The 23,284-nt window shown below is 46.5% G+C and overlaps 1 protein-coding gene and 1 long non-coding RNA gene across 4 annotated transcripts in view; one reads left to right on the forward strand and one right to left on the reverse strand.

The window, feature by feature from the left end:
* On the reverse strand, window positions 1-18,906 carry LOC129050779 (uncharacterized). Of its 3 annotated transcripts, none has more exons than XR_008514549.2 (5): window positions 18,685-18,906; window positions 15,818-15,926; window positions 13,917-14,038; window positions 11,939-12,071; window positions 1-380 (listed from the first exon to the last, which is right to left on the reverse strand). It is a non-coding gene; the product is annotated as an uncharacterized LOC129050779 (long non-coding RNA). The 3 variants fall into 3 exon arrangements; XR_008514548.2 differs by lacking the exon at window positions 1-380 and adding an exon at window positions 7,823-8,166 and having other exon boundaries at window positions 18,685-18,902; XR_008514550.2 differs by lacking the exon at window positions 1-380 and adding an exon at window positions 7,829-8,166 and having other exon boundaries at window positions 15,818-15,878; window positions 18,685-18,899.
* The window catches only part of C18H16orf78 (chromosome 18 C16orf78 homolog), a 23,924-nt gene continuing 19,359 nt past the window's right edge, over window positions 18,720-23,284 (forward strand). The window contains exons 1-2 of the mRNA XM_002826400.4: window positions 18,720-19,209; window positions 22,839-22,955. Coding sequence (XP_002826446.1) covers window positions 19,060-19,209; window positions 22,839-22,955 — 267 coding nt within the window. The 5' untranslated portion in view covers window positions 18,720-19,059. The remainder of the gene's footprint in view (window positions 19,210-22,838; window positions 22,956-23,284) is intronic.

Consider the following 23,284-nt stretch of genomic DNA (forward strand, 5'->3'; position numbering starts at 1 on the left):
TGATGGTCTCTGAGCCCACGATGTGTATTTATTTCCAGCAATTCTGGCTGAGAGATCCATCCCTCAGACTGTTCTATAGGGAACGTGCCCTGAATGTCCTCTGTGCAGCACCAAGACTGGGGGGACCAGCTTGTCCGAGGTGCCAAGGACCTGCCTGCCCTCCACAGCCATCATCACATCAGACATTCCCCAGATGCCCCCACGCCCTCACCCGTGGCCACCTGGCCTCTGCCTGCAGGCACCCTGCATGCCGCCAGTTCTGCTGACTTCTCAGCCAGGTCTCCTCGCTGGGCGACGAAGTGACAAGGTGCTGGGGCAGCTCCCAGAGCAGCCTTCTCAGCAGGAATGCAGGGACAGGGTCCTGCCCCCAGGGTGAAGGGCTGGAAAGGAAAGAGAGGGAGGACACTGTGGGGATTGGGGCTGACATGAGCAACTCACTGCTAAGGTGTCACCAAACCCACACACTTCACACTTTTCAAAGCACTCCCTGTCTATGCAGTCTCCTTATCCCCAGTGAGGAGACAAGAGTTCAGAGACTTCAGAGGGCGTGCCAAGGTCACACGGCATTGAGAGCGGTGGTGTCCCTCCTCATCTTCTGATTGCAGGACACTGTGTCTGCCCACCTTCAACATCCCTCAGAATGTGGAAAATGGTCCAGATACTCAGGCCCTTGGTGGTAGACGTAGGAAGGACAAGAAAAGACATGCACCTGCTGACCATTGCCCTGCTGTGACCCAGCCCCTTAAAGAAGGGCCTGGACAGATGTAAAGGCAGAGGGAGGGCATCTTCCTGGGGCTCCAGGCCCCACAACATGCCCCTCCCAGAAACCAGGACCTAGCTCAGTTGAGGGGATGCCTCAGTATCCACTTTCTTCTTCTGATGCTAGAACCCCAATCCTGATTTGGGGAACCATCCCTCCTCATGGGATACATTCTGAGTCCCTTGTCAAGGGTCCTGCCCTCCTCTGACAGAGGGTTGTCCTGTGACCAGCAGCCAAGCTGGTCAGCTATGTCCCCCACTAAAATTTGAGCAGAGGGATACACAGATGGCACAGCCAGTGGAGGCAGATGACACATGGCTCTGCCCCCAGCTCGGGCTTCCCAAGACCCAGATTTCCACATTTTCCTGCTGCTCTGAGAGTTACTCCAGCTCCTTCCAACAAATGTGTTTGGTCCAAGCGAGTCAGGGCCAGTGGCTGGGGCTTGCAACCCCAGTGCCTGCCCAATGGCCCAGCCAGCCCCAGCAAAGAGAGACTCGGAGGAGTTCAGACCCAGCTGGCCACAGGCCCACAAGCCTTGTATGAACTTTTCCTGTTGGACCATAGGGAATTGGAGAGGGGCGGGGGGGGGGGGTAGCATTCATGACACTGAAGCCACAGCTACACCCAATCATGTAGGGTGGCACTTAATCAGAATCAGGAGCTGGGGAACTGGGTTCAAAGGCAGGACAGAGTGGGAAAGGGGCAGCCAGCTACCCAACCCGCATGGCTCCAGGGGTGCCAGCCCAGGGTCCTCCATGGAGACGCAGAGCCTGAGCTGCTCCCTGCAGCTCTGCCTGGAAGGCAACATGGGGGCAGCTCCCACCTGCCTTTCAGGCCCCCCAGCCCTCCCTGCCTCGAGGTCCCATGGCTCTCAGTCCCCACCTTCCTTCATCTGGAAGGAGCCCCTGGGACATTGGAGCCAAAATCACAGCTTAGGCTATGGCCCTTCCTTTCTTTCCTGGGCAGAAGTGTCTCTCTGCTTTGCAAGCTAATAGCATCTTTACTATTTCCCACACGCTTACTGTGTTCAGAACTTTATGTGGATTAATCCTCACCGCCACCTGGGCACTAGGTGTTATTATTAACCCAAATGTTGCAGGTAAGGAAACTGAGGAAGAGAGGTTAAAAATTGTGTCCATGGTCATACGAGCAGTAAGAGGCAGAGCCGTATTGTGCACTCTGGCATTCTGGTTCTAGCACACCCTTAACCTTTGGACCACACTGCCCTAAGATGAAGAGGGCTGTGTCCTCACTCCCAACCCTGAGCTCAACCCGAGACTCCACTCAGGACCTATGGCCAACTCCCTCCCTTCTTGCCACCTTCCTGACGTCTCATCAGGCTCAGCCTCTGCCTTCACGGTGGTCCCCAAATGCTGACAGCGCCCCCTCCCTTCCTCTGCAGCCCCACCCTGCCCAGCCCTTGCAATGATGGCCACGCCTTCCTCCTCCCACCAGAGTCCTCTTTCACTCTCTCCTGTAAGTTTTAAACAAGAGGCACAGCTGGGAATCTGCTAGGCAAACTGCTGGGACGCCTACACTGGGGCTCCCAAAGCCCCCTGCTGGGGCTGGCCGCCGGAAGGCAGACATTTGGAGCTTCTCAGTTGACTCCAGCAGAGAAGTCACCGCCTCATCACCAACTGCCACCATGCTGTGATTAGTTAATCACTAAGTGCGTGGGGCTTTTAATTAACTGCCAGCCCTGCACAGGCAGCTGTTCCATGAACCACATCTGATCATGGCGTCCCCAGTCCGGGCTGATGGAACACTTCAATCACACAATTGATGCTTGGATATTTTGATGCTGCAGGGATGGCAGCTGCCACTTCTGCAGCCCTAATGGAAGCCACCAACCATAGGATAAATAATACACCATAGGAAGGAGGAAAAGAGCAGATATGAGTTGGGGGGCCATCAGGTGCTTAGGGGAGAAGCAAACTCTGCCCAAGATATGTGATTGTGTTACTAGCATAATGTTTATCTATTTATTAGAACTAAACTCGAACAAGTCTAAGGAATAAAGAAACCTAGAGGTGCCACATGACCAGAGAGTACAAGAATTCAGGCATGGCTGGATCCAGGAGTTCAAATGAAATTACCAGAGCAGATGGGGCTTCAACTGTCAGAAGGGCTGTACTTGCAGGCTCTACAAAATCAACTGAAGCTCCGGAACATATTTGAGACACAGAGGAGACAGGGATGTTGTCACTTCCCCCATGGGCGCTGCCTTTGCTTCCCTCTGATACGGTTATTCTCCCCACTTCTGGACCTCGAAATAATTCTGTCCCTACTTCTGCCATAGGCTCCTCACATTTAATTTAACCATTCAGCCATATGTCTGTGTGGCCCAACAGACTAGAATTTCCCAACTTCAGCACTATGGACAATTTTGGCTGAAAAATTTTTTGTCATGGAGGCTGCCCCGTGCCTGGCAGGGTGTTTAGCGGCATCCCTGGCTGGAGTGCACACCACAGCTCCCTTATGGCCCGTGTGACCAGAGACACAATTTTTAACTTCTCTTCCTCAATTACCTTACCTGCAAAATTTGGGTTAATCATAACACCTACCTCCTAGGGTGGTGGTGAGGATTAATCCACCTAAAGATTTTGAACACAATAAGCATGTGGGAACTATTAACAACAGTATTAGCTTGCAAAGCAGAGAGACACTTCTTCACAGGAAAGAAACGAAGGGCCATAAACGTGAGCTGTGACTTAGGCTCCCATGTCCCAGGTGATCTTTCTAGGGGAAGAAAGCTGGGGACTGAGAGCCACAGAGCCTTGAGGTAGGGAGGGCCGGGGCAGCACGAAAAGACAGGTAGGAACTCCCTCCAGGTCACATTCTAAGTAAGCAGAGCTCCACAGATGCCAGTAGCACCCACCAAACCAAAAATGTTTCCAGACATTGCTAACTGTCTGCTGGAGGTTGGAGGGGGCAAAATCACCCCCAAATGAGAGCTCCTGCAGGGCAGCGTCTATCTCTGGTGCAGGGCCTGGCACCCATGGGGTCTCAGTGATGCTTTGTGGGAACAGATGAGAGGGAGGAGGTGAAATAAGTGCAGCCATGGAATACCAGGGGGCGCTGAGCACGTGGGCTCACCTGCTACACAGGGAGACCCATGTGATGCTGTGTGTCCTATGCACTGAAAAGATGAATGCCTGTGCTGGGTCACTGAGAAAATCTTCTGGCACAGCAAAATCGCAGATTCGGAATTGGAGGCAAGTGGGTGCTAAGAAACTGAGCAGCAGCAGGGAAACTCAGACTCAGGGAGTGGAGGGGCTTGAGGGTGGGAACCCAGCCCCCCATGTTCTCCCTGCAGCTCCACACCACTGTTCACATGCACCAAAACAATGGCGACTGGCAATTTCATATGCCAGGCACTGCTGTAAGCACTTCACACCTATGGCCTGATTTCAGAACTCTAAACAGTGATCTATGAGATTTGTCATATCATTTTATCCCATTTTACAGAGGAAGAGAGGGAGGCAGAAAGGGTTTTATTGTTGTTTTTTCTGTACTTGTCAAAGATGCCCAGTGGCAATGCTGGGATTCAAATCTTAGTGACTTAGCCCCCGAGTTCATGCACGTGCCTGTTACACTCCATTAGCCCCTGCCAGAGGACAGAAAAGCTGGCCTCTTTTTTTGCAGGACTGCATAGGGGAGATGCCTCTGGGGACAAGAAGTGGCAAAACACCTACGTGAAGCTTTTCAAAGGAGCTGGCTGTTCCATCATGAGGGCCTTCCCCATTGGGCTAACTAGAAAGGGCTGTGGATTCAAGACCTGGAGGCTTGCTTAAATTCTTGACCCTCCACTGGTTGGCTGTGGCACCATTGCTTCCCTTCCTGGGCTGCAGTCTCTTCAGCTATGCAATGAGGAAAAGAATTCCAGTTTCCTGAGAAGCAAGAGAAATGGGGACTCTATTCCCTGCCACTGGTGGGACCTCAGTCAGCAACTTCACCCCCTTGACACTTGATTTCTCCAGCTATCATGTGGGGATTATAATACCTCTTTTGCCAGTTCATTGGGAGAATTAAATGAGAAAATACATGGAAACATCTAGCATAGTGCCTGGTTGGCAGCGGATGAGGCCACAGCACCCGAGAACCAGCATCAGCCTCGTATCACATCCCAGATGTTTCCTCCAGGGCCTGGCAGCCTTAATCCCAGCCCCAACCCTCACTCTCAACCCAACTCTCATATCTTAGGGTCAAACAACAAGAAAGCTGGGACACCTATGAGCAGGGGTCAGCTCAGCCTCCTCTCTCCACCTCTATGCACAAAAACTTCACACCCAGGGCTTTTTTTTTTTTTTTCAAGGAGAGAATTGCAAGGCTGGTTCCGCGGGATGGCTTCCTATAAAGCAGAAAGGCAGCTTCCGGCATCCCTTCCTGCAGTGTGCGCCGCCATAAGAGGCCACTCCCCTGAGGGCAGCGGAGGGTTGGGGGTTATTACTACTTAAATTACAATGATTATAACCAGGCTGGGACTTGTCAACCAGGCCACCAGTATGGAGCAGGACTAGCTTAAGGTGGCCAGACTAAACCACCCTCGCTTCATCAAGTTGCCCAGAATCTGGGGTCAGTCACCCTGTGTCTACCCACTGGGCCAGACTTCTAGCCTACCAGGCTGAGCTTTCTCTAAGAGACTGGTAACAGAGGGAAATGAGCCCTGAGTTATCATCCTGGACAGCAGGACAAACCCTCCGAGAACCTATGCCCAGCCCCAAAGCACCTCCTCATGGATGCTTGCCTCCCTGCTCCAGCTGTGGTGCTGATGACCTGCGGGAGGAGGAACCAGGGCGAGGACATTGCCTGGACTTTGTCGAAGTTGTTTCTGTGCTTATCCCCCTGCACTGGTTCCCCCGGTCTGGCCTTCCCCGGGCCTTCATTCTGTGCATTTCAGCATCACTCCCCACCCTTGGTCATCATAGGCCCATGTGTTTGTCCATGTTCTATATGAAGCACCTACTGTGTGCCTGGCACTTGGTAGAGATATCTCATTGGATGCCCACAGTTGCTCGGAATAGGGATTATTATTGACTTTGTTTTACAGAACACAAAACTTAGACCAGAAAGGTTAAGCAACCTGCCTGAGGGCACACAGCTGGCACATGGTTGATTTGCCTACAGAGCCTGTGCTGTTAACTCTGTTGCTATCATCATCATGCTATCATGTGCCTTGAGTTTCTGCAACTTTGCAAAATCTCATGAGCTCCTGCACAAGAGAAGCAAGGCTGATGTCAATGCCATTTTACAGATGAGGAAATGAGGTCTATGAAAAACCGGCCTCCCTATAGTCATGAGGTCAGGAGGTCCCAAGGAAAGGAACAGAGTCAGTGAATCCCCTGATGCCCAGCCCTGCACTCTGCCCACTGCCCTGCCCAGCCTCTCTGTAAATCCCTTACCCTAAAGGCCTCCCTCTCCCTTCTAGTCTCCCTGTGGAATGCAAGAACAGGTGCACCAGAGAACTTTCCAGGTGTTCCCAACCCCTTAGCCTTTCCCTCTGTCCTCCCAGTGGCAAGCAGTGAAGTGTCAGGGTTTCACTGGCAACGAGACCTAGAAGGACCCTTAGCCTCGATCAGCTCAGGTATGCACTGGAGATAAATCCCCCACCTAATGGGAGCCTGGAAGGAGATGGGGCTTGAGCTCAGACAGGTGTGAGTGCAGCTGCACCACATAGTAACTGACAGCCTGGGTGAACACGTGTCTTGGAGCCTTGGGCTCCAAACCTATAAAATGAGATAAGAATCTCTACTTTTCCAGATCAAAGATAGGAAGATATAACTTTGTCTTTGTAATAGTAAAGTGGGTGGGATTATTACCTAATCCAGGGGTCACAAACACAAATGTCTTCAAGGGACAAGCAGATTCCATAGATGGATGAAGCTGGCCATGTGGGATTATAGCAACAGGTGGCATCCCCACTGCTCAAGGGGGCCAGTGCTATCCAGGCCCAGTCATATCAGACTATTTATTTACTTAAACAAATCAGAAATCTGAGACAGAGTGTGTGTGTGTGTAATTCCCTGATTTCTAAAACACTTTGCAGGTTGAATAAAATACATGTGTGGGCTAAATATCACTTTAATATGGTTTGGCTGTGTCCCCACCCAAATCTCAGCTTGAATTGTAATAATCCCCATGTGTCAAGGGTGGGGCCAGGTGGAGATAATTGAATTATGGGGGTGGTTTCCCCCATACTATTCTCGTGGTAGTGACTAAGTCTCATGAGATCTGATGTTTTTGCACGTGGGAGTTCCCCCCACCAGCTCTCTTGCCTGCCACCATCCATGTAAGACATGACTTTGCTCCTCATTCGTGTTCTGCCATGACTGTGAGGCCTCCCCAGCTATGTGGAACTGTGAGTCAATTAAACCTCTTTCCTTTATAAATTACTCAGTCTTGGGCGTGTCTTTATAAGCAGCGTGAGAACAAACTAATACAACTTGCACCAGTTTGCAACCCCTAATCGAATCCTTTTCACTTCAGAGCAGAGGGGCAAGACTAAAGAGGGCATGTAGCAAGCCCAAGGTCATCCAGCGAATGGACACAGAGCATAACAGGTCTCATAGAATATCCCTGGCTCCTGGATCGGCCTGATTTCCACAGTTCCACATTGCTACTTGCCTGGTCTTTAACATCACCCTCGCAGGCATCCAGCCCCAAGGCCTGTGCCCCCTGGGAAGCCAGTAGTCTCCTCAAGGGCCCTGCAGAGCCAAGGAAGGACATTTCTAGGGCAAAAGAGACTGCAGGGCTCTGAATATGTAAATCACAGCGCACTCCACAGCACATCCATCCTGCGGCCTAATTGAGACATTTGCTTGGAATGTCCTAGAAAATAGGGCAGATGTGACATTCCAAGAGTCAGAGCCACTCGCCTGAGATGCCCTGCTGAGACAGGGGGACCAATGGCTTTTCTCTGGAACTTAGACCAGCCACAGGGAAGCCAGTTCTCACTAATAAGATTATATATTCTTTAGATGGTTTTTGTTTATTGCAATGATACTGGATATTAAAACAGCAGAAAATAGGACAAAATAAAAACAAGACATCTGCCCCATCTCTTCAGGAATTGTGCAGCACCAAGGTGAAAAATCCTGTGGATTTCACCGCCATAAACACCCCAGGGCTGGAGATGTGTTCAGACCTTTCTCCACTTTCAAGGCCCCCTCATCCTTGAGGGATGACTGCTGCCTGAGCCCTGTTTCTCAGACTCTTCTCTTGTGGAACCCCACTGGACTGGGGGCCAGGAGAACTGGGTTCAAGTCCTGAGTGCTCTTATTCCCAGCCGAGTAGACTTGAATAAGTAGCCTCCCCATCTCTGTGCTTCAATTTCATCTGCAGTCACTTGGCCTGATGTGCCTCCTAGCTGTGGTGAGGGTTGAACGAGGCAGAGACTGCAGATCGGCCTGAGCAGGATCATATAAGTTTTGTCCAAATAATAACAGAAAAATTAGCATGTCTTTTTTTTTTTTTTTTTTTTTTTTTTTTGCAACAAGGTCTCACCATTGCCCAGGCTGGAGTGCAGTGTCACAACCATAGCTTGAACTATAACCTTGAACTCTGGGGTTCAGCCTCCTGCTTCAGCCTCTTGAGTAGCTGGGACTATCGGTGCACACCATCACACCCAGCTAATTTTTAATTTCTTGTATTTTTTTTGTAGCTATAAGGGTTTCATTATGTTGCCCAGGCTGGCCTCAAAACTCCTGGCCTCAAGCAATTCGCCCACCTCAGCCTCCCAAAGTGCTGGTACTATAGGCATGTGTCATCGCTCCCGGCCAACATTTCTTTTCAAATTTGTTCCTGTTACAGTTTGGACATTTGTCCCCGCCAAATCTCAGGTTGAAATGTGATTTCCAATGTTCCACCTGGTGAAAGGTGTTTGGGTCATGGGGGTGGATCCCTCATGAATGGTTTGGTGCCACCCCTGAGTTAATGAGTGTGTTCTCGCTCTATTAATTCACATGAGAGCTGAGTGTTTAAAAGAGCCTGACACCTCCTCCTCTCTGATTCTCCTTCTCTCATCATGGGACACACTGGTTTCCCCTTCTCCTTCTACCATGAATACAAGCTTCCTGAGGACTTACCAGAAGCCAAGCAGATGCCAGTGCCATGCTTCTTGTACAGCCTGCAGAACTGTAAGCCAAATAAACCTCTTCATAAGTTACTCCACCTTCATAACAACACAAAATGAACTAAGACAGTTTCCAACTAGTGTCACATACAAATCAAAATTTCTAGCTTCTCAAAAACAAAATCAGAAGATCTAGCCACACTGGGCTCACCTTCCCACATGGCCACAACCACCTGACACCAAGTGACAGCCACCCTTTTAGGAAGGGCATGTAATTGACAGTTCACTCCACTCCACACACTCCCTACTGCCTTATACTCAGCCAGCTTCACTCCTCTATGTCACCTGCCTGACACTTGAATTTGAGACCCATGGCCTAGCACAATAGATACGAAAAGTCTTCATATTGCCAACCTCCAGCATCTTGCACCCCTTTCCCATGATTCTTCCCTTAGGGTGGGCTGCCCATGTGTGCTGTGCCCTCCTTACCCTTGGGAGGTGAGCACATGCAGTGTGTCTAGGAAGTTGTATGCATGCCCATCTGAGGCTTTCTTCCCTTTTCCTGTGGTGTGCCCCTGGAAGGTTATACTGCACCATTTTATCTCTTAATGCACGTGCCCAGGAAGTTGCTTCTCCCTGGTACCTGCATTCAATTAACACTTCAGTGCAACAGAGGTGGGCCATCAAGAAATGGCCTCTCCCTAGTGCCAGCTGCCAATTTATCACTTTTGGAGACGCAATGTGATGATTGCCAAACCATCACCCAACAACCCTAGTGCGCTGGGGAGAGTCCACTCCTGCACCACTCATGCCTGTCTAACTATGTCTAACAGTACCAGATGACCATCGGGGGCATGGTGGGCCTGGCCTTTGGTATCTTTTAAAATAACACAGAACGGCCAAGTACAGTGTCTCATGCCTGTAATCCCAGCACTTTGGGAGGCTGAGGTGGGTGGATCAGTGGATCACTTGAGGCCAGGAGTAAACAAATTAGCTGAGCATGGTGGCACATGCTTGTAGACCCAGCTACTCAGGAGGCTGAGGTGGGAGGATCTCCTGAGCCCAGAAGTTCAAGGATGCAGTGAGTTATCATTGCACCACTGAATTCCAACCTGGGTGACAGAGAAAGACTCTGTCTCTAAAAAATGAAAGAGAGAGCTAATACTTTGTATTCTCAAGAGTAGAATTCTGGTAACCCAATCCGCACCCCAGCCCCTGACAAGGCCTCCAGCTGCCTTCTGTGGAGACAGGGGCAAGGCTTCCAAAACATGTAGCTGCTGGTCTCTATTGCAGATTTGGGAAAGAGCAACCTCGGGTGAAGAAGCCTGAGAGTCACCCCCACATCTTGTTCATTCACTCATTCATTCACTCGCTGGCTGTATTTGTGCCTGTTTATCATTGCCTCTCCTACCTACAGGCCTGCTGAATGGGAACAGACCATGTGACTGTGCCCTGCCGGCCTGAGCCCACCCCCACCACCCTTGATAAGATTGGGATAACAGCTGCCCCAGGGAAAATCAGGTCTGAGCCAAAGAGAGTGGACTGAGTCCTTGAGGTTTCTTTCTTTTCAGGGAGTATTGGGGGAGGATTTGAACCAAGAAAAAATGCAATTTTTGGTGTCATCAAGTCCAAAGCTCACACCACTCACAGCACAATAGCCAATAAGTCAAGAGACAAGGTCTTGGGGCAAGGAAAGTGACTTTATTTTAGAGAGCCAGCAAACCAAGAAGATGATGGACTTAAAGACATCTTAAGCTCATATGAATTTAGGGTTCCTTTAATGTTATGGGAAGAGGGGAATGAGAGGGTCATGGTCAAAAGGTGACTGATGACCACAGACATCTGTGCACCAGCAAGGGTAACTTTCATTGTCCTTGGTTAGGTCACAATGCTCCTGTAAATCTTTAACACAACAGTATTAACCATGTGTACACCCTCCTTGTCTTCTCAGGGGTTAGTTTTGGGAAGGGGCTATTGTCATCCTTGCTTTAAAGGTAAACTATAAGCTAAAATTCCTCCCTTACTTGGCTTGGCCTACATACCAAAGTAAGCAAAAGCAGGTAACCTAAAAGATAATCATCACATAAGGAGGGAGATTAGAAGCAAAATAGAGTTAGTCATGCTAGACCTCCTTTTCACTGTTACAGTGGTAGGCGCCTATGCTGAAATGTTTTGTAAAGAAAAGGATGTAGGTAAAATGATCTAGAAGACACTGATTGTGATACAGACAAAATCAGAAAGCCAGAATACAAGGAGAGAAGGCACAACAGCTAGACAGACAGATGGACAGGAATGAGAGGGATGTGGAGCCCTCAGCCTTGGCTCCCATATGTTCTGTTTCTGGTTCTAGTACCCTGAGGCCCAGCTGTGTACCCTGGAGCCTTGGGTTCTAAGATTATCAGTAAAATTTTCCGGTAGACATTTTGGGTGTGGGCTTTCCAGCCCAGTTCACACGGTATCATTACTTCTATGTCCTTGTGGAAACTTCCTTCCTTCTTAACAGAGAAACACTGTGTTGAGTTGTTAAGCAATAGCCTGCCCTCTCCTAGTGCTATTTTTACTTGGGCTAGTCTGAGTAGGTTTCTGTTCTCTGCATCTAAAAATGCTTTGACTAGTACAGATATTGATACAGTGATTCATTCTAACCTTAACTCAATGATTGACGCCCTCACTGGTTTTATCTACTCCATGTTTCATTTGAATAATTCAGTCATTCATTTACACATTGATTTGCTATTTGTTTATTATAGCAAAAAATAGTTGTCAAGAACCTGCTATGTGGCAGACCCTGTGCTTGACATCCCAGGTGATGTGGAAATGAACCAGGTGTGGTCTTTACTCTCAAAGCCTCATGAATAATAATATGAATGGAATGCAATTAAGTATAAGGTAGACATTAATAAATATCAATTTTGTTAAGTCAAGTTTAGCCTAAAGCTCCCTCCTTACATATTTTAAGTTTTGGCCTAAAGGTTTTTCTGTACATCATGAACTATAACAAATGGAAGCATAAACAGATCGTAGCCTACACTTGTGCCAATTACTGAGTTTTGGCAATCAAATGTAGCCAACTGTCCAAACCATATTCAAATAAAGCAAATGCCAACCTGTAACCAATCCAGCTGTTTCTGTATTTCACTTCTGTTTTCTGTATGTTGCTTTCCTTTATCTGTTCATAAATCTTCTTCTGCCATGTGGTTGTGCTGGAGTCTTAGAGCCTACTCTGGCTTGGGAGGCTGCCTGACTGACAAATCATTCATTGCTCAATTAAACTCTTTTAAATTTAATTCAGCTGAAGTTTTTCTTTTATCAATGTGCATTGCACATTCAGTAGAAGGAAAGGATTTCAGGATAAAAATTAGAAAATGTTTCTTGGAGAGACTAGGCCATAAAAGAGCTTCTACTTCAGTCTGAATTTGGAAATCAGAAAGAAGGAAAAATAAGAAAAGCCAGGGATATTTCTCAAGTTTAATAGTAGCAGCCATTTGTGAAATGGGAGGGTATCTGAGAGATTAAAGAGCCCAGATCATTGGAAGAAAGTGTCTACTCTTGGAGACATAATTAACATCATGGTTTGACTTTGATGACTTCTAAATACACCCTTATCCCACAAGGCCAGGAGCCCAGCAAAAGTGCCTTCTTGTCCCTGGGCCAAGCCACTCCAGACCCACTCTGCCTCTCCTTCCCATTGGGAAACTAACCTGGGCTTCTGTTTCCCTTCCACCACCAGTGTCTCTGAGGTGTTCCAGTCAGAAAAAATGTAATAAAACTTTTCAGCCCAAGGTTAATATCCTTTGAGGAAAGTGCGTTTCTCTTTCAAAGTTGATTTGTTTGCATGAATGTTCAGGTAAAAAATAGACCTTGGAAGATAAACTTTCAGCCATGGAAAACTTTCAGAACAGAACTTGCCCCCCACAAGAACTGCAGAAATAGAGTCTAGACAGTTTTGATTATGCTGTTAGTTTTCAGTGGGGTTGTACCATTCCCTAAGAGACATTTAGGAAATTTGGCGGATTACCTTTGTAAGTCAAAAATAAAATCCTAAGTCCCCCTAATTGACTGTACAGACCTCTCTGGGAAAAGAGAAACCTGAAAAATTGAATTCCTGGTCTTGATAAGAAGGAAGATTGAATATGCCTCAGTATAGTCCCTCCCTTATGGAGTTTAGGCACAACTGACCAGAATTAACATTAAAATAGAGATCCCAAGTTTCACAAAACAGATTCTTTGGCAATAAGATACCAAATTCCAGCCTGACACTGGTATAGCATCACATGACAGATAGAAGACCCTGAAGGAAATGAAACTATTTTATCCCAAGAGATTTTTCTTTGACATATTTTGAAATGGCCCTGCAAAGCGTCTTTTGTAGGGGAAAGCTTGCATCTGTAAAGAACCTCCATTAATGCAGCCAGGCCTATCCCTGATCTAGAAGAAATTAACTAGGAGTCAGACACCTTTTAAGGTCTAGAAGAGACATTTACCATCTATCCTCTCTGAAGCCTGCTACCTGGAGGCTTCATCTACATAACAAGAACCTTGGCTTCCACAACCCCCTTTATCTTAACTCAAGCATTTCTTTCTACTGACTTCAAGTCTTTAGCTTAACTCTTTCAACCTATTGCTAATTAGAAAATGCACCTGTGACCTGTAAGCACCACCCCACTCCACTTCAAGATGTCCCACCTGCCTGGTGAAACCCCATCTCTACTAAAAATAAAAAAAATTAGCTGGGCATGGTGGCAGGTGCCTGTAGTCCCAGCTACTCAGGAGGCTGAGGCAGGAGAATGGCGTGAACCCAGGAGGTGGAGCTGGCAGTGAGCCAAGATCACGCCCCTGCTCACCAGCCTGGGCGACAGAGCAAGACTCTGCCTCAAAAAAAAAAAAAAAAAAAAAAAGATATCCCACCTGCCAGGCGTGGTGGCTCACACCTGTAATCTCAGCACTAGAGCTGTAATCTCAGCACTATGGGAGGCCGAGGCGGGCAGATCACAAGGTCAGAAGTTCAAGACCAGCCTGGCCAGCATGGTGAAATTCTGTCTCTACTAAAAATACAGAAAATTAGCCAGGCATGGTGGCACGCACCTGTAGTCCCAGCTATTCAGGAGGCTGAGGCAGGAGAATTGCTTGAACCCAGGAGGCAGAGGTTGCAGTAAGCCGAGATCGCACCACTTTACTCCAGCCTAGGTGACCAAGTGAGGCTCCGTCTCAAAACAAACAAACAAACAAACAAAATATATATATATATATATATATATATGTCCCACCTTTCTGGGCTGAACCATTATATATCTTAGATATATTGATTTATGCCTTTGCCTATAACTTCTGTCTTCCCAAAATGTATAAAACCAAACTGTAACCCAACCACCTCAGACACATGTTCTGAGGATCTTTCGAGACTGTTCCCTGGGCCATGGTCACTCATATTGGCTCAGAATAAAACTCTTTAAATATACTACAGAGTTTTCTTTTTTTGGTCAACACAACTGACAAGCATTAACATTAAAATAGAGATCCTAAGACTCTATTTAGGGGAAAATCATAATCCAAATTTGCTGCAATATTTTTAAATTGGCAAATAAAGTTGTATACATTAATAATAAACAACATGATGATATATTGTGGAATGACTAAATTATTATCAATTATTTTAGTTGTGACCAGATATTATAATATTGAAATACACCCAAAAGGAGACTGTATTGTTAAAATTTTCTTTTTTGTATTAGTTTAGAGGATTATAGCAATTTTTTTAAATGTATGTATGCAAATAAGTTAAGTTTTATATGGATTTGATTTCCAAATAGCAAACAAGGTATTACAAAATGTATTAAAAGGGCATTAGCAAGGGACATTGTCTATGGCCAAGCTCTCCCCAAAAAGCAATTATAAAGCTCCAAAAAATTGATCAAAACCATTATACAGCACTCCAGAAATCAACTGAAGGCATACAACAGTTGGAGCAATACTTATGCTTGAGAACTGCAGAAATCTGGGTAACAACAGTGAGAATCTATGGCATTCTAGCCTAAGGCTGCTCCCATCTCCTGCTCCTAGCTAAGTCAGTAGGGAGGCTCCTCCAGGGTGGGGCACACTGGGAGGAGAGGCAGTTTCTCTGCTGTAGTTAAAGGGAGCTTATTTGACTTAGAGCACTGGGCAACATCCACTCTTGGCAGCTATGTTGGTTTAAGTAAAAGTTGCCAAGGCAGAAAAGCAGGAGGGCCAAAAGGTCCTTTAGACTGAGGTTGCAGTCATGACTGGGGTAAATGTTTCTGGCTAAAGCTGCATGGTTGCATAGCAGAAACCAGACTCTGCTGGCCAACTCTGAGGCTGCACAGATATGCAGAGGAGATGAGAAAGAGCCCAGTAGAAAGCAAAAATAGAGAAAGCATGAAAATGGACTGAAGTTTGAATGTGTTCCTACGGTAGGCTGCTTCTAAAATGGCTCCTATAAATGCTGTCCTCAGTATTAGTACCCTGTGTAATCCCTTCATTTTGGGTGAAGCTGACATAGTGACTTGCTTCCAAAAAATCATATTCTAATATGGCAAAAATGGTGGATGTCATTTCCAAGGTTAGACTGACTTCTGCCTTGCTCTCACTCTCTCTCTGGTTCTTCCCACTTCCTGTGCTGATGAAGCAAGCTGCATGTCATGAGCTTTCCTATGAAGAGGCACATGTTACAAAGAACAAAGGGTTTCTTGTGACAAAGAAGTGATGTTCTCTGTTCAATGGCCTGCAAGGAACCCAATCTTGCCATCAATCACATGAGGGGTGTGGAAGCAGATCCTTCCCCAGTCAAACCTTCAGATGACTGCAACCTGGCCACCACCTTGATTGTTGCCTGAGCCAGAGAACCCAGCTAAGGCACACCCAGATTCCCGACCCACAAAAACTGTAAAATCTTTCTCTTGTTTTAAGCCACTAAACTTTGAGATAACATTAAACAGCAATAAGATAACTGATACAGCTCCCATACTCACATGTAGATTGATCAGCAGATGTCAGATGACTTTACTTGTTTAAGGTGTTTCAGCACAATCTCTGTCCAATTAGATATGCAGACACAGAGATAATGCTTAGGAAGCTAGCCTTAAATATTTTTAAAAAGCAAGAATGTAAGAAATTTCATCAGAAATTTCAGCAGCTTCACACAACAGAGAAGACAAGATTCCCAGATAGCAATTTCATGATTCACAATAAACCATGGAGTGGGGGAAATCAGAATCCAAAGTTGCTGTAATTTTTTTAATTGGCAAATAAAATTGTATATATTAGTGGTGTACAACATAATGATACATTATGGAACAGCTACATCAAGATAATTAACATATTCATTACATATCAATTAACATATCCGTTGCAATATTTTCAGTGCCCAGTTTTCAACAGAAAATTACAAGATATGCAAAGAAACAGGAAAGTGTGACACATACTGAGGAAAATAGCAGATAGTAGAATTTGTCTGAGTTTCCCTAGATTCTGTATTTAGCAAAGATTTCAAATAGCTACTCTAAATATGTTCAAAGAACTGTTTAAATTTGTAAATAAAATTATGATAATAAACAATCAGAGAAAGATTCTAAATAAGGAGATAGAAATTATAAGGAAAGAAATGGAAATTCTGGTGTTGAAAAGCATAAATTACAATTTTACTTTGAAGACCTATTACAACAGATTATATATGGCAGAGGAAGAGATCAATGAACTCAAAGATAGAGTGATAGAAAGTATCTACCTGAGGAACAGAGAGAAAAAAAATGATTGAAGTAAAATGAACAGAACCATAGGGGCCAGTGGGACAACATCAAGCCAACAGATGTATAATGAGAAAACCAGAAGTAGAAAATAAAAAGGAAGGAGCAGAAAACATATGGAAAAACCAGTGGCCAAAAACTTTCAGAATTTGACTTAAAAAAAATTAAATACACATCCAAAATGTTCAATAAACCTCAAGTAGGATAAATATGTAGAGATCCACACCTAGACAAATCATAGGCAAGCAGTCAGAAGACAGAAAGAAATAGAAAAACAAGCAAGAGAAAAATGACTTATTACTACAAGAGGCAACAATGCAATTAACAGCTGACTTCCCATATAAAACAATAGAGGGCAAAAAGCAGTCAAATGACCCATACAAAGTGTTGAAAAAACTGTTAACCAAGAGTTCCATTATCCAGAAAATCTTTCTTCAAGAATGAAGGTAAAATAAAGACATTACCACATAAACAAAGACAAAATAATTCATTATTTCTAAAATCTTACAAATATGTTGCAAAATTAATAAATCCAGATGTAAAATATCACATACATATTATTTTGTTTATATTAAACTCAATAACAGGAAGAAAAAGTTTGAAATTGGATGACAAGGCCGGACACAGTGGCTCACGCCTGTAATCCCAGCACTTTGTGAGGCCGAGACAGGTGGATCACGAGGTCCGGAGTTCAAGACCAGCCTGGCCAACATGGTGAAACCCTGTCTCTACTAAAAATACAAAAATTACAGCGTGCCTGTAATCCCAGCTACTCAGGAGGCTGAGGCAGGAGAATTGCTTGAACCTGGGGGATGGAGGTTGCAGTGAGCCGACTCCAGCCTGGGTGACAGAGCGAGACTCTGTCTCAAAAAAAAAAAAAAAAAAGAAATTGGATGATAAGATGATGTTTACCCTTGGAGGGTGGTAATAACTACCAGGGGCTGTAGGGAAGATTCTGGGGTACTGGTTACATAGATGTCTTCATTTGTGATTCTGGCACATTTCTGTATATGTAATTTTCTTCAACAGAAGTTTACTAGAGCAAAAAAGGGAAGCCTGACCATGCCATTCCCTCCCCTTTTTTTGAATTCCTTTATCGTTTTCCTCTTGCTCCCTTTCCCTTCCCAGTCTGAGCAGAACCTGTGGCCACCAAGTTCCTGGATGGCCTGGCCTCTGGCCACCTCTGTACCATTGCCTCTTTCCCTCTGGTACTCTAGCCACCCTTGCCTTCTGCTGTTAGTGCCATGCCTCCCGCTTCTCACAGGGCCTTTGCACAGGCATATGTCTCTGGTCCAAAGGCCTTGTCTTAATCCACTTGGGCCTATGACAAAATACCACAAAGTGGGTAGCTTATAAACAACAAACATTCATTTATCACATTTTTGAAGCCTAGGAAATCCAAAATTAAGGCTCTGACAGATTCCATGTCTGCTGAACCCATTTCCTGGTTCATAGGTGACACCTTCTCACTACATCTCCACATGGTGGAGCTCTCTCTAGTCTCTTCTGCAAGAGCACCAATTCCAATCATGAGAGACCTGCCCTCATGACCCAATTACCTCCCAAGACCCCACCTTTTAATGCCATCACCTTGGGGGTTAGGATTTCAACACATGAATTTTGGAGGGACAGAAATGTCCAGACCGTAACAGCCCTGTTGAAGTCTATTTATCCTTTAGCTCAGAGCTCAAAGGTGGCGTACCCACCACCCCATCCAAGTCTAGTACCATTGATATGGCCTTTCACAGAACTACATTCCTTTCTTTGAGAGCACTCATCTTCACTTGTCGTTATGGATTCATACGGTAATTATCTGCCCTATCTTTTCCACTAGCCTATATGTCTTAGGAGGTTTGCCTATGTTTTTCTCCTGCATTGTATCCCCAGCACCATTCCCAATACTTAGTAGGTGCCTGATAACCACATGTTGGATGAATAAATGAATATAGATGAATTGGGCTTATAAAAAGCTTTCTTCTAATTAGAGTACACTATAGAAAGACAGGATGCCAAACTAAAGAATTTAGATTTCTTTTAGATAGGCAACAAGGAGCCATTGAAGGTTTTTGAGAAAGGAAGATGCATGGACTGACCTTTATTTTAGTAAGATCTCTGTGGAGGTAGAGGTGGAGAGGCTGCAAGGAGGCTGTGGCACAGTCCAGAGGAGACATAGCACCTGAAGAGGGGTAGTGACCACATGGAGAACAGTGGGAGGTGGCCAATGTCCCACCTCCACTCTGACCTCAGGGCCAGCTACCAAGAATGGCAATGACTTCACAATCACTGCCCAGGCCTTCCACCTTTTAAGGCCAATATCCCAGGGTCTTGGCTCACTCTGCCCTTTATGTTCACATCTGGAGGCCACACCCTACCTTCTGAGTCACCAGGCCATCAAGTCCAGACAAAGGGATCAAAAGAGTGAGAGAGTGCCAGCCACCTCCCACCCAAGCCACTAGCAAGACTTCACAATGTCAGAGCAACCAGTGGACCTGAAGGATTTAATGCCCGCAAAGAGGAAATACACGTGGAAGACTGCTGAAGATAGGCGCATGTCTGACCTCACCTGTGTGCTGGAGTGGCTAGAGAGGAGGCAGGGGAAGAAGAAACAAGCTTCCGAGGTGGGTACCATCCAAGAGAAATGGCAGGAAGACTTTACTCAAGATAGTTGCAGTAGGGGAAAGAGATTGAACTTAACTTTCCTGAAACAAAAGGCGGGATGGTTTTGAAGTGCTGGGATAAGCTAGTGAGAAGTACCCACAGACATTAAGGGGGTGGGGGGATTAGTTAATATGATTAGGCTGTCTGTGTTGCTAATTTGCACTTATCAATGTTAGACTCCCATCGTCTCACAGAGACTGAGAGACAGGGTACAATCTTTCTTGATGATTACATTTCAAAGGGTCCTCCCAGGTCCTTGAGAAAAACATTCCTGGATTGTAAAACTAGCAAGAGACTGAGAGAGTTACATCTCAAAGGGGCAGAGAAAAAATTTACAAATCCAAGTTTTCTAGAGGAAATGCTCTAAGGAAAAGGAGGCCAAAGGCCTATCATCAGGAAGAAACCTGTCTAAAGTTTAGTCAAGCTGGGCAAATGTTAATATTGGTCAGAATTCTAGAAGGGCCAAGGGGCCGTGGCTTCTCGGTCTCCGTATTGCAGGATGGGATCCTCCTACTGCCCTCAGCTCTTCCCTCCTTGTGATGCCTTCAGAATCAAAGAACATTCATTCCTCACTGCCATTACTGCAACTGCAACTCCAGCTAACATACCTCCTCTTTTCTACCCTACATCGAGCTAGTTCTAACCCACCCTTTCCTCTTTCTCCAAGAAATATAGCAACCAAGTTTGCCTCAGTTTTTCCCAGAGCTCCCCCAAGACCCATCATCTATGAAGAACCAAGCCATGTCTTTGGAAAGTGGTGTCCTCTGCAGAAGATGTCACCTGGTCTTGAATCTCCTGACCCTAGAGCAAAATGAGTAAAAAATGCCATTACTAATAACAATGCTCATCACACTAACTTTTAATGTTTACTGTGGTCAAGGCCCTGTGCTTAGATTTGTACCTGGGTTATGTGGTCAATTGCTCCCAGTCATGCTACCAGGGAGGCACCATTTTTACCCCCAGTTGAAGGATAAGCAAAGTGAAAATAAGTCATTTTATTGAAGTCACAGAAGTAATAAAGGGCAGAGCCAGGGCTCAAACTGAGATTTATCCAATTCCCAAATGCATAGACTCCTCTGCTTTATCCAGGTCAGCACCTGCCTTTGGGGAAAGCTTCCATTATGTTCATGTACTTACTTACTGTATTAGTCCATTCTCATACTGCTACAAAGAAATACCTGAGACTGGGTCATTTATTAAAAAAAAAAAAAAAAAAAAGGTTTAATTGGCTCATGGCTGTACAAGAAGCATAGGAGATTCCACTTCTGGGGAGGCCTCAGGAAGCTTACAATCATGGCAGAAGGCAAAAGAGGAGCAGGCACTTCACATGGACAGAGCAAGAAGTGGGAGGATGAGGTGTCACACACACTTTTAAATGACTGGATCTCACGAGAACTCTCGCCTTCTTGACAGTACCAAGGGGAAACGTGTTAAACCAGGAGAAAGTGCCCCCACGATCTAATCACTTCCCACCAGGCCCCACCTCCAACACTGGAGATTACAACTTGACATGAGATTTGGGGAGAGACGCAGATCCAAACCATACCACTTACCATTTATAGTCAGAAAGATCTCGAGTGCCAATTCCATCAGACACATCTGACAAACAGATTTTACTCTAAGGTGCTAATGATTTACAGATAGCCTACCCACTGCCTTGATTTGGGGACGAAGGGGAAGCTTGACTTCTGGGTCTCTCCAAACTCAATTTAATATCATCACAGGAATTACATTCACTTCCATGGTTAGTATGTTCAGGTCTATCTCCTTTTACCAGGATAAGATTCTAATAATCACATTTTAACAGCTTTACCTTAAATGTGGCTTTTATTGTAAATAACTTTGGACCTAGAGAGGGAGCAAGTTTACATGGGAAATATAATTAAGTCTTCAAGCATCATTACCTTTCCCAGAAGCATCTGGGATTTTAAAGAAGCTTTTAAGAGGAAGATGATGTGTGCTGGCAGGTCTCCGACAGCAGCAGGTGATGGGGGACCCTCTAGTGAGATGGTTGGGCTCTATCTTCACCACTCAGGGCCCTCTGTGACCTCCTCTGTTCTCTCCTGGGGTCTGACCTGGCCATCCAGGCTCTTCCCCCAACAGACTGCTCATGGTATTTCCCCCTTGTGATCCATTTGGCATCAGCGAAGACCCCTGAGGTCTGAAGTCTCAGCAATGGAGGATGCTGAATCCTTGAATGTTGCAGTTTCCTTGAGTCTAAAGCATTGCCATGTCAATTCCGCTCAGCTTCCCCAAAATGGGGGTTGTGTGGGGAGCTACTCAGGTGACTCTTTGAGGGAGGTTGAGGATTGAGTGGGGTATGGTGGAAGGGGCTGTCCTGGAGGAGATGGGTCATCCTAGCTCCTCACAGCCTGAAAATGCAGCCTTGGCTCTGAGTTGCACTGTTTCTCCACTAAGCCAAACAAAACCCTAAAGCTAACCAGCATTACCTTCCTTAGAAGGCAACTTGCAACATGGAGCAGGCCATTGGACAGCTTCCTTCCATACTCCCAAATGGCTTATCAACACTTCTCCTCCACCCACCCCGCATAATAACCTGCCCCCCATAATTCATGGAGGGCATTGCACATGCATGTCATAATTCAGTTACTGCTCTCAGTAACCTTATGAAGTAGGTCCTACTATTATCCCCACCTTTCAGACAAGGAAACTAAGCCACAGAGAGAGCAGAAACTTGCCGAGGTCACTCAGCCCTCAGCCGTGGATAGAGCAGGAATCCAGGCAGTCTGACCTGGAGACTGCAGTCCAGGCCACTGTCTCCCTGTAACCATAAGCAGCACATTCCCAGAGAAGACCCAGTCTGTTTAGTTTCTCCCATGATACTCTGGCACCCACCCCTACCGCTTAGGTGGGATGCTCCCTGGGTAGCCTACCCTTTAAGTGCTTCTGCTGGGCTCCTGGACTGTGGGACCCTGGAGATCCCTAATGACCCTGCCCTCCCTGCCTCCCCCATGAGAGCAGGAGGGCCAGGAATGTGCCATGCACAAGGAACTCCATTCAGGGCAGGGTGTGCTCAGCTCTTGGGCAGGTGAAGGAATACCTGGGGAAATAGAAAGGCAAGGTCAGTGGTGACCACCACTCCAGGAAGACAGGATGGGGTGGGCCTGGGGTGCTCTGGGACTAAGGGAGAGGCTGGGCTGAACAAAGGCCCAGAGGTCTGGATCATCAGCACCTGTTCAAAGTCAGGGCCGCCTTCCTGTGACTCCAGACTAGAGGCAGGGGCAGGGAAATCAAAGCTGGTAAGGCCACATGGGGGCAGGAGGGGCTTCCTACCAGGCTAGGGAGTGAGGCCTTTATGTGGGGGGTGATGGGGAGCCCCTGATGGATTCTGAGGTGGAGAGGAACAGGACCAGGCCTGAGGCTCAGAAAGTCGCTCTGGGGGCGGCGACATGTATACCAGGGCGCATCTGGAAGCAGAGTGACAGTGATGACAGGCCCTAGAGTGTGTGTGCTGAAGCCAGTGGAGGGGAGGGACAGCACCTCACCTGGGAGCCTTCTCCTCGGAGAAAGGGAGGGGACGCTGTCCCCACAGCGGTGGCCGCAGGGCTCTCTTCCCTTGTCTTTTCAGAAGCAAAAGCCCAAAGTGGTGACAGTCCTTAAAAGAAATAAGAAGAAAGAGAAGAAAGGCAAAGGCCTCATGATGGCACGGGGAGGGAACCGCAGGGCCACGGAGACTTCCCAGCAGGTAACGCGGCCCCCCTTACCCCCCTCATTCCCACTGGGTCTCCAAATGGAGGAGGGGGTCCCTGCTTCTCTCCTGCATAATGTCTGCCTACTTTCTAAATTTTAAGGCTCTGAAATTCACTCTGGCCCCACATTAACACTCAAATAAAATCTCCACCCCTCCCTACCCTGTCCAGCCATGCTACCCAATTGCTCCCTCCCTGTAGTTTCATTCTTCACAGGTGTCACATCCTCCCTTGCCCACATTTATCCCCGAAACCATTCAGGAAGGCCACTTGGAAGATGAGAACACTGCGGTTCAGTGAGGGACAAGAGCCTCCTGGCCACACA

Source organism: Pongo abelii, chromosome 18, assembly GCF_028885655.2.
Source record: "Pongo abelii isolate AG06213 chromosome 18, NHGRI_mPonAbe1-v2.0_pri, whole genome shotgun sequence".
In the NCBI taxonomy this organism is placed as follows: Eukaryota; Metazoa; Chordata; class Mammalia; order Primates; family Hominidae; genus Pongo; species Pongo abelii.